Source organism: Oculina patagonica, chromosome 8 (assembly GCF_052425735.1).
Source record: "Oculina patagonica isolate OP01 chromosome 8, crgOcupat, whole genome shotgun sequence".
Lineage (NCBI taxonomy): Eukaryota > Metazoa > Cnidaria > Anthozoa > Scleractinia > Oculinidae > Oculina > Oculina patagonica.
The window spans coordinates 12,031,688-12,045,860 of NC_135765.1; the positions used below are offsets into that span (position 1 = coordinate 12,031,688).

At 39.5% G+C, this 14,173-nt stretch overlaps 3 protein-coding genes across 3 annotated transcripts in view; all 3 read right to left on the reverse strand.

Moving 5' to 3' along the window:
• Positions 1-2,579: 2,579 nt before the first annotated feature.
• Positions 2,580-9,438, reverse strand: LOC144664357 (ZP domain-containing protein-like). The gene is made up of 6 exons (XM_078525471.1): positions 9,277-9,438; positions 6,723-6,785; positions 5,571-5,930; positions 4,297-4,519; positions 3,588-3,856; positions 2,580-3,017 (listed from the first exon to the last, which is right to left on the reverse strand). Exons 1-6 carry the CDS (start codon positions 9,338-9,340, stop codon positions 2,836-2,838), a joined length of 1,161 nt encoding a protein of 386 aa, XP_078381597.1. The 5' UTR covers positions 9,341-9,438; the 3' UTR covers positions 2,580-2,835.
• LOC144664358 (ZP domain-containing protein-like) overlaps positions 2,580-14,173 on the reverse strand; it is a 34,776-nt gene continuing 23,182 nt past the window's right edge. The window contains exon 7 of the transcript XR_013572771.1: positions 2,580-2,712. The gene's annotated coding sequence lies outside the window, so the exon portion shown is untranslated. The remainder of the gene's footprint in view (positions 2,713-14,173) is intronic.
• Positions 11,046-14,173, reverse strand: part of LOC144664342 (uncharacterized) — a 40,773-nt gene continuing 37,645 nt past the window's right edge. Inside the window, exons 5-6 of the mRNA XM_078525445.1 lie at positions 13,410-13,603; positions 11,046-12,291 (exon numbers count right to left, since the gene is read on the reverse strand). Of these exons, the coding sequence (XP_078381571.1) occupies positions 11,532-12,291; positions 13,410-13,603 (954 nt within the window). The 3' untranslated portion in view covers positions 11,046-11,531. The remainder of the gene's footprint in view (positions 12,292-13,409; positions 13,604-14,173) is intronic.

Consider the following 14,173-nt stretch of genomic DNA (forward strand, 5'->3'; position numbering starts at 1 on the left):
ATATTCTGGATACCTTTAAGCTTTCACGACTTAAGGGGTAGAGTAAGTCAATCTTAAAGAGAATTATTCCACGTGCCAGCCACTGATGACTGAAACATGGCGGATCAAAATCAAGTTAAACCTCAAAGCAGTTTGCGCGTTATGATCAATTGTGGGTTTCAATTAGCCTGAATTTCGGACATCCCTCTGTGCTCGCCTGCTTGCCAGAAGGGACGTCTGAACACATTTGAGCCTAATGCCGTCCGGTGACGTCACTACCCGAAAACCGGGTAGTGATTTTGATTGGTTGATTTAAAAATTATTTGCATAATTAGGTGAAATTATGACTGAATTTTACCGCGCGAGGATATTAATTTGAAAACGTTTGGAAAGAGTTTGAAAGAGTTCACCTTCCCAAAAATGAATTTATTAGTCATTTACCTTGAGTTTATTACTTTATTAGTTTACCTACGGATGAAGAATAGTAATGGAAACCGGTAGGTTTTAAGTTGGCGGCATTCGTCGCTTCGACATGCAGTGTTTTGCCAAACTTATATTGTATTCTTGTTTTGTCAACAAAGCCGCTCGATGAGCCAGTGATTTCTGAACTCAGTGCCCACAGTCAAGTAGGATATGTTTGTATTGAATTCCGTTTCTTGATGCCTCAGTAACCGTCTAAATTGATTCATTTAAGTACTCACGAGTGTGTTGTATTTGTTCGCTGCGTAACATATTATATTTTGATCGCTAGATCCATACAGCTTACAAATCAGTTCAGATTAAATCGGTTCCGTAAAAGAGTATAGCCTGCAGTCGAGACAAATCTCATTCGTTTGTCTCAAGTTTTCAATAGTTTACTATTAAAACAATTTTATACCCTGTAATCCTTTATTGAAGCGAATTTTCTTTCACAATGTCATGGCCTCGACAGAAACTTTTCCGCATGAATTAAAACCAAAGTGTAGTGACGTCACCGGACGGCATTAGGCTCAAATGTGTTCAGACGTCCCTTCTGCCAAGCAGGCGAGCACAGTGGGATGTCTGAAATTCAGGCTAGGTTTCAATTGGGTATGATCGATTGTGATATGATCAATTGTGGGTTTCAATAGTTTCAGTCCCACCACCCACCCACCCCCCAAACTCACTAACACCGTTCCCCTTTTAAGTGCAGCTTTCTTTTTGTTTATGGCATATGGTATAAGAGGAATTCGTCTTCCAGAATCAAAATTGCACTCGTATAGACCCCAAAAGGTGGTTACATACATGCTTTCATTCGGACGCTGCAATTAATCAGCTTTATGAGTTAGATAAGCAAAATGAAGGGTGGGCATAAAATATTTAACCGAAGCAGGCCCGTAGGCTGGTTTTTGCCCGGGTAGGTTCGTTTTCTTTTAGAACGGACCATTAGTTACCAGTGTCCCACTAATTTAAAAAAAAATACCGTTACTGAAGAAGATTTTCCAGTTGTAGTCTTGAGGACGGTGCACAAGATCGTCACCACATACAGATAATTCTCCACTAGTACTAGGGGCTGAGGCCACCAGAGTAGACTCAGCCGGGCTTTGATCTTTTGCTTTGTCCGTATCACTCTCTAACGACGTTGACTCTGACCAGGACGTCTCATCTTGTTTTGGCTTCTTTGACGACATAAATCGATCTAACATATGGCAAGAAGCAGCTGCTCGTTTCCTTTCTCGTTCTTTTTGCTCGCGACGCCCCATACTACCTTCGTTTACGAATAACAAAACAAATCGATAGCAGTTTCCTGGTATAAACGCCGATGTTCTTGATGCACTCGATGTTCTGTAAGCACAAAATGGCGACCACTTGCTTCAGGCCACGACCGTTCAAAGATAGACGTTGGGCCCTAGACCGAGAAAACCCTTCGGCATCCTAAATAAATTTTTCACTTAAAAATATTAAGACAAAGAGAGAAAGAAATTTTAAGCAACAGCAAGAAATTAAAGATAGGAAGCCACAACTCTCCAAAATCAGTGAGAACGAGAATTTAAGGACTCAGAGCGCACTATCTCATGTACTTATTCGTTTGCCAGCTGGCCTTATCCTGATGGCTTTTAAATAAGAATTTTGCTTACCCCGCTACCGTCATGACATGATTCAAAGTCATTTCTTTTAATTTCTTTCTTTGCTCTACTTTCCACAATGTCACGCTGTCCAGGGGAATTGGCTGTCAATTATATTGTTTGCGTTAGGCTTCAGAGCTTAGCTTCAGATATATTTAATTTATTTATACGACCGCGACATATTCAAATCGGTGAAATCAACATCAGTTATAACTTGAGTCACACTTTGCAAATGGTTCCAGTCTGAAAACCGAAAAAGAGGGGAATACACGAGAAACGTTTGAAAATTAGTCGATATTGTTGAAAATCAATACAAATAACGTCAGTATGTTTTTATTTTTATTTTATTATGCGCGTAGGCCATATGTATGCTGTACCATTCAGACCGGACCTTTAATGCTGTACCATTCAGACCGGTACATTAATGCTACACCATTCAGACCGGACCTTTTCAGGCGGTGGGGGGGTTCGTCCGAACCCCCCGAGCCCCCCCAGCCTACGGGCCTGCCGAAGAGGTTTGATCGTAAGATCTCTTTTATTATTATTTCCACAAAGGCTTACATATGTAGCAGTAAGCCGTTCACAACTCGGCAAGTCTATAAGAAAATAATGAATGTCAGAAAACCTACATCCTTGAAGGTTTTGAAAACTGCTGTTTTGTTTTGAACTGAAAGAACTCGAAGGTTAACTGGTACATGCAAGAATATTTTCCAAAAAAACACCTTAAAAGAGAAAACAATGTAGTTTGTAAAAACGACCTGCCTACTAGCATCTACTCGTCGTGAACCAGCAGAGCGGGTCCATTTGCTGATCGACGCCTTCGCCTGGTCATAACAATGAGTGCTCCAATGAGCCCCAGTGTAATGATACCCAGAAGTCCCACAAGAACTCCAACAAGCAGAAGGGCCTTTGGACTGTCTTTGGCGATTTCTGAGGACTCGGCGGATTCCATGGCTGAAAAAGTATGCATTCGTAAAAGTTAATAAATCCAGTGATTAGAGTATTGATCAAATACCGTAAAATGGTGCAATCAAATTTATTTTATGCAAGGCATATCTTCTATCAAAACTTAGTTTTCAGAGGATTTTTATTTCAGGAAAAGTTGTCGATAATTTAGTCGAATGTTATTAATCAAAGTTTAATTAAATGTCAATTATTATACACTGAGATTATTTAGCACCCAGTTGAGTTTCCAACAAGTCTGCTACGGTGATCAAAAGAATGGGAAATAAGGGGAAACAAATACCTTTTTTTTTTCTTTTTTTGATTTTACGAGCATGCAAGGATATAATTCCAGATTGCACACAAAGTCCTTTTAGTTTCAAGGATGAAATTTCATAGCAACACCGTGTTTATACAATTTTCTAGTTCCCCTGTCAGTACAGCTCATTTTTCAGTTACATAATATGCAGATTGTCCGATTAAAATTCTGACAGTTTTGTAGGCCAGTGGAAATGCAAACATTTACCAGCCAATCACAATCGAGAAAATTGTAATATTGTGAGCTGTTTCTATATTATTTACCGTTTTTATGTTCCTCCTGTATTTTGATTGGCCCAACATACAGATCTGCACTGTATCCCTCCGTGATGTCTCTTTTCTTCCTGGAGTCATTTTCTTCTTCTTGACATCCCTTCTCACATTTCGACTCCTGATCGTCGGAGCGACAAACGGTCAGCTTACAATGAATGTAGACGTCCTGGTATCCTGTTTTAAAGCGAAAAGCTAGAAAGCTAAAGCTCTGAGTGGCTGACTTCTTGTACTCGTACTTGAGGTATTTGTCAATTGGGCATCTGCAAAAAGAAGATATTCTTATTATAATTTTGCCCTGGTTAAGTGACTATTTTCTTCTTAGAATGTATCCTTGTTGGTGGTGGTGAGGTTTGCGTGTCTTAGTAATCCTGTGAGCTATACCGGTGGGAATATTGATCCATGTAGGAGCCCATTACTCGGAGCGTGCAACTCCCATACTACGTCTTTGTCACAGTATTAACACAGAGCGGGTTATTTTTAGACTGCATTCTCCCGGAAGTGTGTGCATAGTATGATACAAGAAAAAATTGACGTGTGTCATTTGGTAACGACAACTTTCTATTGACTAGCGAAATAGGAGTTCGCGGGAAATGGTGGTTAAAAAATAATGTGTGAACGCTGTTGGATGAATCCCTAGCATCTTTGTGTAGAAGGTAGTACCATATTATAGTTTTAAACAGCTGAGCAGTTAGTTACTTACGCTTTCTCAATGATCAGATGATCTGGTTCAGCATCGTAATCAGACGAAGGGGTAGCTTTGCATTCATCCGGGAACAGTTTCAGCTCAGAGTCACCAGACTGCACCTGCAGGTCCAAATACAACCGCTGGCTAATTCCAACAAGGAGCGGGTATTTTTCGACTTTTTCGGAGCGGTTTTCATTGGTGTACATGTCCATAGTGTAGGTGAAGTTACCGTAGTCCTCTGTGAAAGAAGAATAGCACATTAAAATAAGTACACTATGTTCTAAAGTAATACAGGAGCTGGGTAGTAACAGAAACCCATAAGGATTGAAACGTGTAACGCGCGCGCACAGCGTTTGAATATTCAATTTGCTAAGTACCATATTTGAAAACACGAAGAATTTGTATGCGAATGCTTTATACTCGTAATGACACACGCAACATAATTTTTGGTTTTGCATTAAGTTGCTTGAGTTTTGACATAAACACCGTAAATGTCTTACATAAACTAAAGAAATACATTAAGTGTATCGAAGCGAAGTTCTCCAGACTACTTCAAGAAGATGAAACAGAATAATTTTTACCAAATTTAGCTTTATTTAACCAAGCTTGTTCAAAAACAAGATTACGCCATCGAACGCGGGCTAGCGTGCGCTGTGAATTTAATCAAAATATAGTAATTTTGATTGGTTAAATGTTTCTCGAGATTTTCCAAATATGATACTTAGTGTAAAAGAATGTACAAACACTTTGTACAATGCGAATCATAGGGAGTTACGCGTTTCAAATTAACCCTTATGGGTTTCTGGTAGTAATAATTCTGGAAGTAATAATAAGGCAATGTTGTTTATAACATCCTGGATGAGCGTCTGATCATGGCACACGGCACATTTCACAATTTACTCATGTCTGTTTTTGAAAGTTCAAATTTGATTTTCTGTTCCTTTAACGAATAAAAGAATCTCAAAATGCAATCTGGACGATACGGAAAGGTGGGTCGTTCAGATTGGTATTTGCAGCTACACTCGAAACAAGAGAGTACTGACTACTGGCTGCGGCGAGAACGTTTATCAGAGAATCAGAGGAACCCAGAACTGCTTTTGCCAGCAGGAAAACGAAACGGGAAGAAACGTAACCGATTTTTAATTATTTGTAACCGTGCAATAATTTTCCAGAGCTATCAGCCCGAGGAGAAAGAGAGAAAGAAGAAAGAAAATAATTAAGGGACTGACACCAAGACTTTTCCACTTAACAGTTGCATAGGTCTTTTACAAAAGCGAACGTGTATGTACCTGCATTGGTGATCAGCTGAGTATAGCCAGGAGAGTAAGACACTTTAGAAAGAACGACCTTCTTTTTGAAAGAACACTCGAAGGGCAGCACTCTTGTACTCTTTCGAGTGATATGCTCCTCTTCATCAACGTCGTCTACCACAGCAATGATCCTGTTCTTGTAATGAATCACCTTCCCGTCATCCTCTTGTTTGGTCTTGCATTCCTCCAAACCAAACTTGAAGACAGCCTTGGAGTCGTCTCTAAAAGTGGGAGCGCAAGACTCGTCTTCAAGATGAGTAATATTGGTGTCCAGGCCAGGGTAGTTCTTGCTCTCCACAGTCACCTCGATGTAATCCGTATGGCACACAATGCCTAGTTCTAAAGGAATAATATAAAAGCAAGAAATGTAGGTTTTTACCTGAAAGTCAAAAAGACAACACTTCAAAGCCAAATGCAACATAAGTTGTCTTTTTGAGAATTCCTGGCTTTGGAAAACCTCAAGTGTGCTAAAAACAGGTTTATTTTACTCATTTCACAAAATTCGTGGAAAATTTGTTAATACGTACTCCTATTATTTGTCAATATAGTTTATGTAGCAAAATGCAACATTCGCAACAGAGCTAGATCTCCACAAATTACAAGTTGTGGAAAATGTGACAAATAGACAGAGGTCTTTCAATCTAGATTTATTGGCTAAGTAGCGAAGAAACAAGTTCGCTTATGATTTATAAATTCCATTTTCCATCAACAGTGACTGCCTGGAAAGGGGAATGTTCCACCTTATCATTATACAATAATCTAAATTTCGATACATTATAGCATTATCAGTTTACGTTTTGTGTGGGATAGCCTGGAGTTATGTTAAATGCCATGACTGATTTAGACTGTATAACATATTATTATACACTAAATTGAATGACAATATACCCCCCTTGAAAATTAGCTTGAAGTTAAAAAAAAGGTAACTGATAAAAAAATTTAATATTCTTTATCAACTACGTGTTAATAAACAGCTTAGCAAGTGAAACGCTTAGCTTGCAATATATGCGATGTTGATGTCTGATTCTTACCGTTTTCTTGCTGTAACTTGGGCTGAAGTATCAATAAAGCATTGAGCCAGTTTCATGGAAAATTATGATGATAATAATTTCTATCGTAACTCATACTTACTCGCTGCAGCATCAATAACCATTTCTCCGTCAGCTCCTCCACTTGTTGCATTTGTCGGTGATTCTAATTCATGACAAAAAACATGAAAGGTAGATAAAAGAAAATGCTATGTACCACCATTTAAACTCAGCAATGTCGAGATTCGATTGTTAGACTTCTACGGCTTGGTGGGTGGCTAGTCTTAATGTAATAGAGCTGCACGAATGGAGGGAACCGGAGATCCTTTTTTAAACATTGCATGCATCTGGTTTCTATATCCCAGTGAAATGCAGAGTTAAAAATACTTTTCGGTTATTAAAGACTTATAGATGGCAGAGTTATGAAACGAAATTCTAACAGATAAAAACAACTGTCTCTTTTTAAGAGTTGGTGATTTAAAGATTTCGTGTGTTGTCAGAAGGCCTGGATCATCGTCTGGACGGGAGGTGGAGGTGCAAGAGATATATTAGCTGTACATTTAGGTAATTAGACTCCTCCAACTTTTAGACAGTTACTTTTGAAGCTAAACATAAGTCAAATAAGTTAGAGAAACTTTGACTTTAAAAAGAACTTTAACTAACGATTACCGAAAGTTTAAGAATTTGTTTTTTTTTTTGTCTTTTCAGTGTTTTGTGGCACTGCGGTCAAAGTCAAGCAAGAATGCAATTATAGGTTCAGAAACCCAAATAAACTTTACAAACACAATATAAAGCTAACAAATGCAAGGGGCAGAGTAACCAACTTATCGAGTCTGGTAATGTTAAACTGAGCGAGAATTTGCCGTATCCAGTCTGCGGCTTTGTCGAAGACACACCTACACTAAATAATTTTCACACGGGTAGGAAAACTTTATCCAAAAGTTAGTGTTTAAACGCAGCCAACCATTTCAACCGCAGTAAGGTTTGGTTGATTTGATAAGGTGGCCAACCGTTTTAGAAAACAGTTGATAACTGTTAGACCCGAGTTTTTTTCTTTTCTTTTTTTGGTTCTCCATCGAAAAAAATACTTTTTCGTAGTTTTGGTTGAGAGCATGGTTAAATAACAATACTGTATGGAGTAACTGTTTCATCAACAAGTGGTTGACAAAGTGTTTTGTATTGAGAACGTTTAAGCCAAATAAACCGTTTGAATCAAGTTAGATGCGGCTTTTAGAATTAGAGCGCCAATGCAATCGATCAAAAGACAGTTTTTCCCAGTAAAACATGCCAATAGGTATACACGAAAGAACATTGTTTATTATTAAGTCGTGCAAGCCAGCGATTCGAAGTAGTTCATGCCTAGTGTCCCTCCCCCCCCCCCCCCCCCCGCCTCATTCGTATGCAAGGCATTCTAGTTTGTGTTCCAATCATCCGTGGAAACAAAATTAATGTACAGTATCATCTAACATTTACATAAAAGCAACCAGGGACTGTAAAATTAATTGGAATTAGGTCGAATTCCTAAATGTTATTTTTTGCCAAAAAGTGCATAGTGAAATAGGTTGTTCGAGAGAAACTACATCTTCAAATAATTCGAACTGGCCAGATTTTGTCAACTTAATCCTCCTTTTCGTGCTTTCGTCTGGTTGCGTGTACATTGACTGATAAATGTGCTTAAACGTAAAACAATAGACCTGTCAAATTAGCAATAAGACACCCCCGCAATACTTCCGATTTTTTGTTCATTTGTCTAGCAAAATAATTTTAATTAATTTCAATTAAGCTGTCTGCAGTAGGCCCTTAATAGTTCAATATATTCAATATGTTGATTACCAGAAATGTAATTAACGTACTGATCTTATCATAAAAAATCTATTGGAAAGACACCCAAACAGCAACTTGAAGCAAGAAACGCGTTTTTTATGCTATGAAAGCATTTTGAATCATTTTCCCAAATCAGATCATGTTGTCCTAGTTGATCAGTTGACTGGACAGACAGGCATAATAATTAATTGAATTTCAACAACTTAAAGGCTTGCTTCACGTGATAGTATATCTTCAACAAATTCGAGACCTAAGTAACGTTCTTAGTGAGTTACCATGAACAATTCCATGCACAAGCCACTGAAATGGGACGCAAGAAGCAACTTAGAGCAAGGAACGTTTTTCTCTACTATGAAAACATTTAATATTTTTTCAAATCAGACTATGTTGTCCTTGTCTAACAACAGGCGGAGAGGCAGACATGAAAACTGTTTTAACTTCAACAACATATAAGCTCAGTAGCACGAGGAACACGTGTCCAACAAATTCGAGACCTTAGTTAAGTTATTTGGTGAACTACCCCTCCGAACATCAATCTTCTCGGTTAAGGGCAAAGCAAAGGAAATATATTTTTGAGGCATGCACGTGTACCGGTATGATCTCGTTTGGACTAGGTCTCGCGGTCGTAAACAAAACTTTACTCCCATGGGCAGACAAAAAACTGAAAAAATGTATCAACGCTACAGCTAAATTGTTGCTCCAAACTGAATAACTGTAATAGGAAGATAAAGAATCAGCGGTGCTAATTGGTAATTATATCGAGAAAACGACTTTCCGGCCTCATGGCTTCGATTGTCTAAAACAGGTTAAACCGGAATAAAAGTGGAGCTCACCTTGAGCAGATGATAAGTTGAATACCACTAGTAGGCTTAAAACGAAGAGAAGAACTTTCTTCATCTTGAAATGGTATGGATTGCAAGCGAAGAGATACGAGTGGGTTCAGGCGAAATGAACAAGCAGCAAACCAAACACGCCCTTGTTTTGTTTGTTCATGGGTGTCTGGCTGTGAAATTACCCAGAGTACCTTTGGCAATTCGGTATTGTTTTTGATCTGCATGAGAAACCGCGTGAAGCGGTGGCCACCACGAGGCTGCCAGACATGAGAAACAAAAATCAATTTTGCATATAAAGTAATGTTGCGGTTAGAAACATAAAATCATACAATTACTAGCGCTGTAAGCTCGTCTTGCAGACCGGAAAGGATTATGGCATTCATGCTGAGTTTATAAAAGTCTGTATTCAGTAAAGTTATTTTTACAAACTTTCCTTTAAAAGGCCATCAGCTGGAGTTCCAGTTTTTTATTGTAATATTGTAGACAAAACATCACATAATAAAGACGTACCGGTAAGAGTAATTTTACTTAATGTGTGAAACAAAATATACTCGACAGTGTCAGTTCCCAGGTCTTTTATACTCAATTAAACAAAAACAAAAATTTAGAGCATAGTAAATATTATTACTCTAATGTAAACAGAGGGTTTAATGAAATCCCCTTGGCGCAAAATTTCTTTTTTGGTTATCACGTTTGCAGGGCCCTATTATTATGACTGTGATTTTAAAGTTATGTATCACATGAACATAAAACGATTTAGTATTATTTGGGATATAACAGGCAACCCTTGTACATGTGGAACTGCCTGTTTCACCTATACATCGACTAAACTTTGCCGCTTTAATTTGATGCCAAATATCGGATATATTGAGACATTTTCTTTAGACAGAGCGAGATCAATAATTACCGATTATGAAGCTTTTAAGGACAAGCCTTTTATAATATTTTTTAAAGTGACTTTTTTTAACTAGAACGTTTCTTGAGATATAAGAAGACTTTTAATTAAGCGACGTTTCTTTTTTTCCTTTAAGGTCATAGTTTTGAGCCACAATGTTTTGGTTCCAAGCATGCTCAGCAGCTATATACATGTGAACTGTTTTCTGATTAACAGGTCAGACAAAATAAAACTGACTCGACTTTTCGCCGACTCGATTACCTATTACCATATCAGTGAGGTGTGTCACGGTAGTTTTGTCAAAACTACCTTCTCTGCGATCTTAAAGGGACACTGTCACCAGTTACTTCAAAAACTCAAGAGCTTAAAGACATATGGAAACTACGCATGGTGGTCCAATTTTGTGAAAAAGAACACCATGCAAGTGTACTGAAGCGATAAACAAGTAATAGTATTGTGATGCCATCAGGAACTTTAGATCTCAACTTGAAAGAGTCAGGCTGATTTTTTTTCAAGTTTTGTCCCTGTGGACTGGAAAAAACACCTTAAAATTATTATGGCTCCCTTCCACCTTCAACAACTTTTTATTGCCATCTTGATGTACTAGGTGCATTTCGTGTACGAGAAGACCTATTCGCCAATTGTAGTACTTTTTACTGAAAAGCATTAAAACTATGATCCCCGTTACAGGGTCCCTTTAAGTAAAAAAACCGTTGTCTTTTTCCCTATGGCAGACAGAGAACTGGGAAGCATAAAGAAACGCATCCTTAGAGACTCAGGGGCAGTTATTTGGGGCGAAACGAAGTAAACCGGGCTGAATTCGATTTCTGCCCCAGCGAGACACTTCTGAAAGTAACAAACATACATCAAACGCTGTCGTTAGACTGAAAATTTATCTAAAATGTCAAAAAAATGCTCATATTTTCCTTAACAAATTACAGGTTTGAAGAAAAGGTACTGGACAATTTTGGGTAAGCTATCACCGATCAAAATATTTCATAATGAAAGGTCTACCAGTTTATCTAAAGCAACTTATAGACCGGTATTGACAAAGAAGCCTGTTATATCGGCCTTTTGATTCTCTTAGCTTTCTCACGAACCCATGAAAATGTCTATATCTGTTCTTGTCCGTTTCGGCCATGAAACTGTCTAAACTAAACTTCGTCAAACACTGCACAAACTAATACAATATCAACAACAAAGGCCTGTATAAGAGCTTATTCGAGATCGAAGGTCTGTAGGGATGTTTGTTCTTAAGCATCATCAGTTTCTCCTTCGATCCTATAAAACTGTTCTCTTCCTTTTGTCCGCAGGTAAATGTCCGGGCTCATTTTCGCGTCACGTGGTGTTTTTTGTTCATTTATTCATTTTTGTCAGATCCTGAGAGAAACTCAACAGCGCGGGCCTCCACGCAGGCGCGGAAGCCCTCCCGATGATAGGCGGTGAACATGGCTGGCGTGAAAAACTGATTGGCAGTAGAATGATTAGGGAACGCGCCACAAAGCAATCCTGATAAAAACTTCAGCGGGTAACGATGACAACACTCACAGCAGCAACAAGTCAAGCGCTCCACCTCCTCCATTTCCACTTCAGGTCCACTCCCCCATAAGTCAGCCTCGATGTCGATCTCTACGTCACCAGCTATTTCGCCCCAACTCTTTCGCTCTCCTGAAAACCCTTGTTTTGGGTGGCGTGGGAGAATATAAAGCACTTCTCCTTCCCCGACCTTCTGTTCCTCGCCGTCTTCCGTGTAATTGTAGTACTCGACTCTGAATCGATAACTTCTCGGCTGCTTGCTCGATGGCCTGTCGATAAAATTTGCTCGGAGATCTTCCAACACGTCTCGGCCGTTTATTCCAATAAATGAACAGTGTAATGTATCTCTGGCTTTTTCCAGTGCGTTGATAAGAGCTCCAGCGACTCCTTGATCTTCTTTTAAAGTTCCTCCATCGATAACCACGATCCTTTGCAATCTTTTTTTCAATAATGGTAAAATGCCCAGGTTTTCAACGTGGCCACCGTCGGACAAGTGCAGAACAGCAGGGGGAGTGGGGCCAACGTTGACTACTTCCAAAAGTTCCCGGATAAACCTGACGTGATATATATGGACAATACACCATCTACAGAAAGAAGTAGAGAGTACCAATTGTAAGCTCTGTTTTAAAGTTCTCTCCTACTTAGAGACAACGCAGAAAAAGACGGCCGAGTAAACTAAAGAAGAGCTTGCAGTGCGCATGGCGACATCACTGTCAGAAAAGAAAGCCCGCAAAGCAAAGTAGCGTCTTGTCAAGGGAACATTCATTTGAAAGAAAAACAAAGCAAAAGCCTTAACGAATTTACTAACTCCAAGGCTCAACAAAAACTTGCACGGTTCCACCTTGCGTTTACACGGGACCGGCGGAACTGGACGAATTTTTGAACGGCTAAGTGTGTAAGTTTGGGACCTGAAAAAGCAGGTCAACCTTTTGACCGGCACGGTTCCATATTTCGTACGGACTTGTGTAAACACCCGAACCGTGCAACTTTTTGCTCAGATGGCGCTGTTTAGGCCTGGAATCTAGTTCTGTTTTGCCTGGTTGCTTGTCGAAAATGAAACATTTTGTTCCATTTTGTTAAATTTAAGACAAAAGAAACAAAAAACAGATTGCAGATATGAGGAGACGAGCTGCAGCAACATGCATCGCTATTTTGGCCGGATTAGCTGGGCTTTTGCAGTACACGTTGCTGCAAATGGCTTTTGTTTCCGATCTTCTTCATCGATCGAGGCATCTTACACGTTTGAATTTCTTTGTGAGCATGTACAGCTTACGAAACAACTAACCAAGAAAAAAGTCACGGGCCAGAAAGCCAAAGCCAAAGTTTTTTTTTTTTCTGGCGCCATGTTTGATTTGTCGCGTACTGCATCAGCTGCAACATGATTGGCTTAAAACATTAGCGATAACCAATCACAACAGAGACATAAAAAGCCATTCGAATGCCGCGACTGGTCTAAAATTTGCACGGATCCGTGTAAACACCATAGCAATCTGTAACAGAATTTGCACCGATCTATGTTAACAGGCGGTCCAGGAACAAAATTCGTCCGTGCAAAAATTTGTCCGGACCCGTGTAAAAGGAGCCCAGGAAGAAGAGTGAGCGTCATGTTCTCTTCCTCTCTTCCTACTTAAAGACGGTACACTTTAAAAACACGAGAACCGGAAATTTTTAAGCTATAAGCTAGAAATAATTAAAAAAGTACCTGACAAAATTTTGCCAACATTGGGGATCTTCTGCGCCTGTGGGCATGATGGCAATCAATGTCAGCGCGCAGAAAAACACAAGAAAACAGATCACTGCCCTCTGGTTCCAGACCTCGCTTCCGCCTAACAAGGGGATCATGGGAAGCCCGATGATGGGAGACACTAGGACAAGTTGAATAAGAAAAGCGAGACACTAAAAGATACAAAGAAGGATTAGTTATTTACTCAAAATGTCAAACGTCTCATTATTTTTGTATAATATCTTGGAAATGATTCACTGTGCTCACGTCGCCGTCTACAAAGCACAAAAGGAACCCTAGTGTGGTATGGTGCGAAATGTTGTGTGATGTTGTGTCATGCGGCTGTGTGGTGTGGAGTGGTTTGGTGGTGTGTTGTGGCGCGGCGTGACGTGACGTGACGTAGTGTGATGTCAGTTGTGTGGTGTGGCGTGGTTGTGGCGTGGTGTGGAGTGATTTTATCTGGCGGTGTGGTGTGGCATGGTGTGATGTAGAGTGGCGTTGCTGTGGTGTTGTGTGGTGTGCTGTGGTGTGATGTCAGTTGTGTGGTCTGCTGTGGTGAGCTGTGTTGTCGTGACCACCTCTTGAGTTTACAAATTAGGCTTTTTATTTGTTGTTAAGCTCGCGTTAGAGAGACTGTGACTTCAATCATTCAGCACAGCATAAACATATGCACCGGCTACTTCTACTACTATCAGAAAACTGCATTCGTAATGTTTTAATAAAGCTGAAAGCTTTCGAAGGGA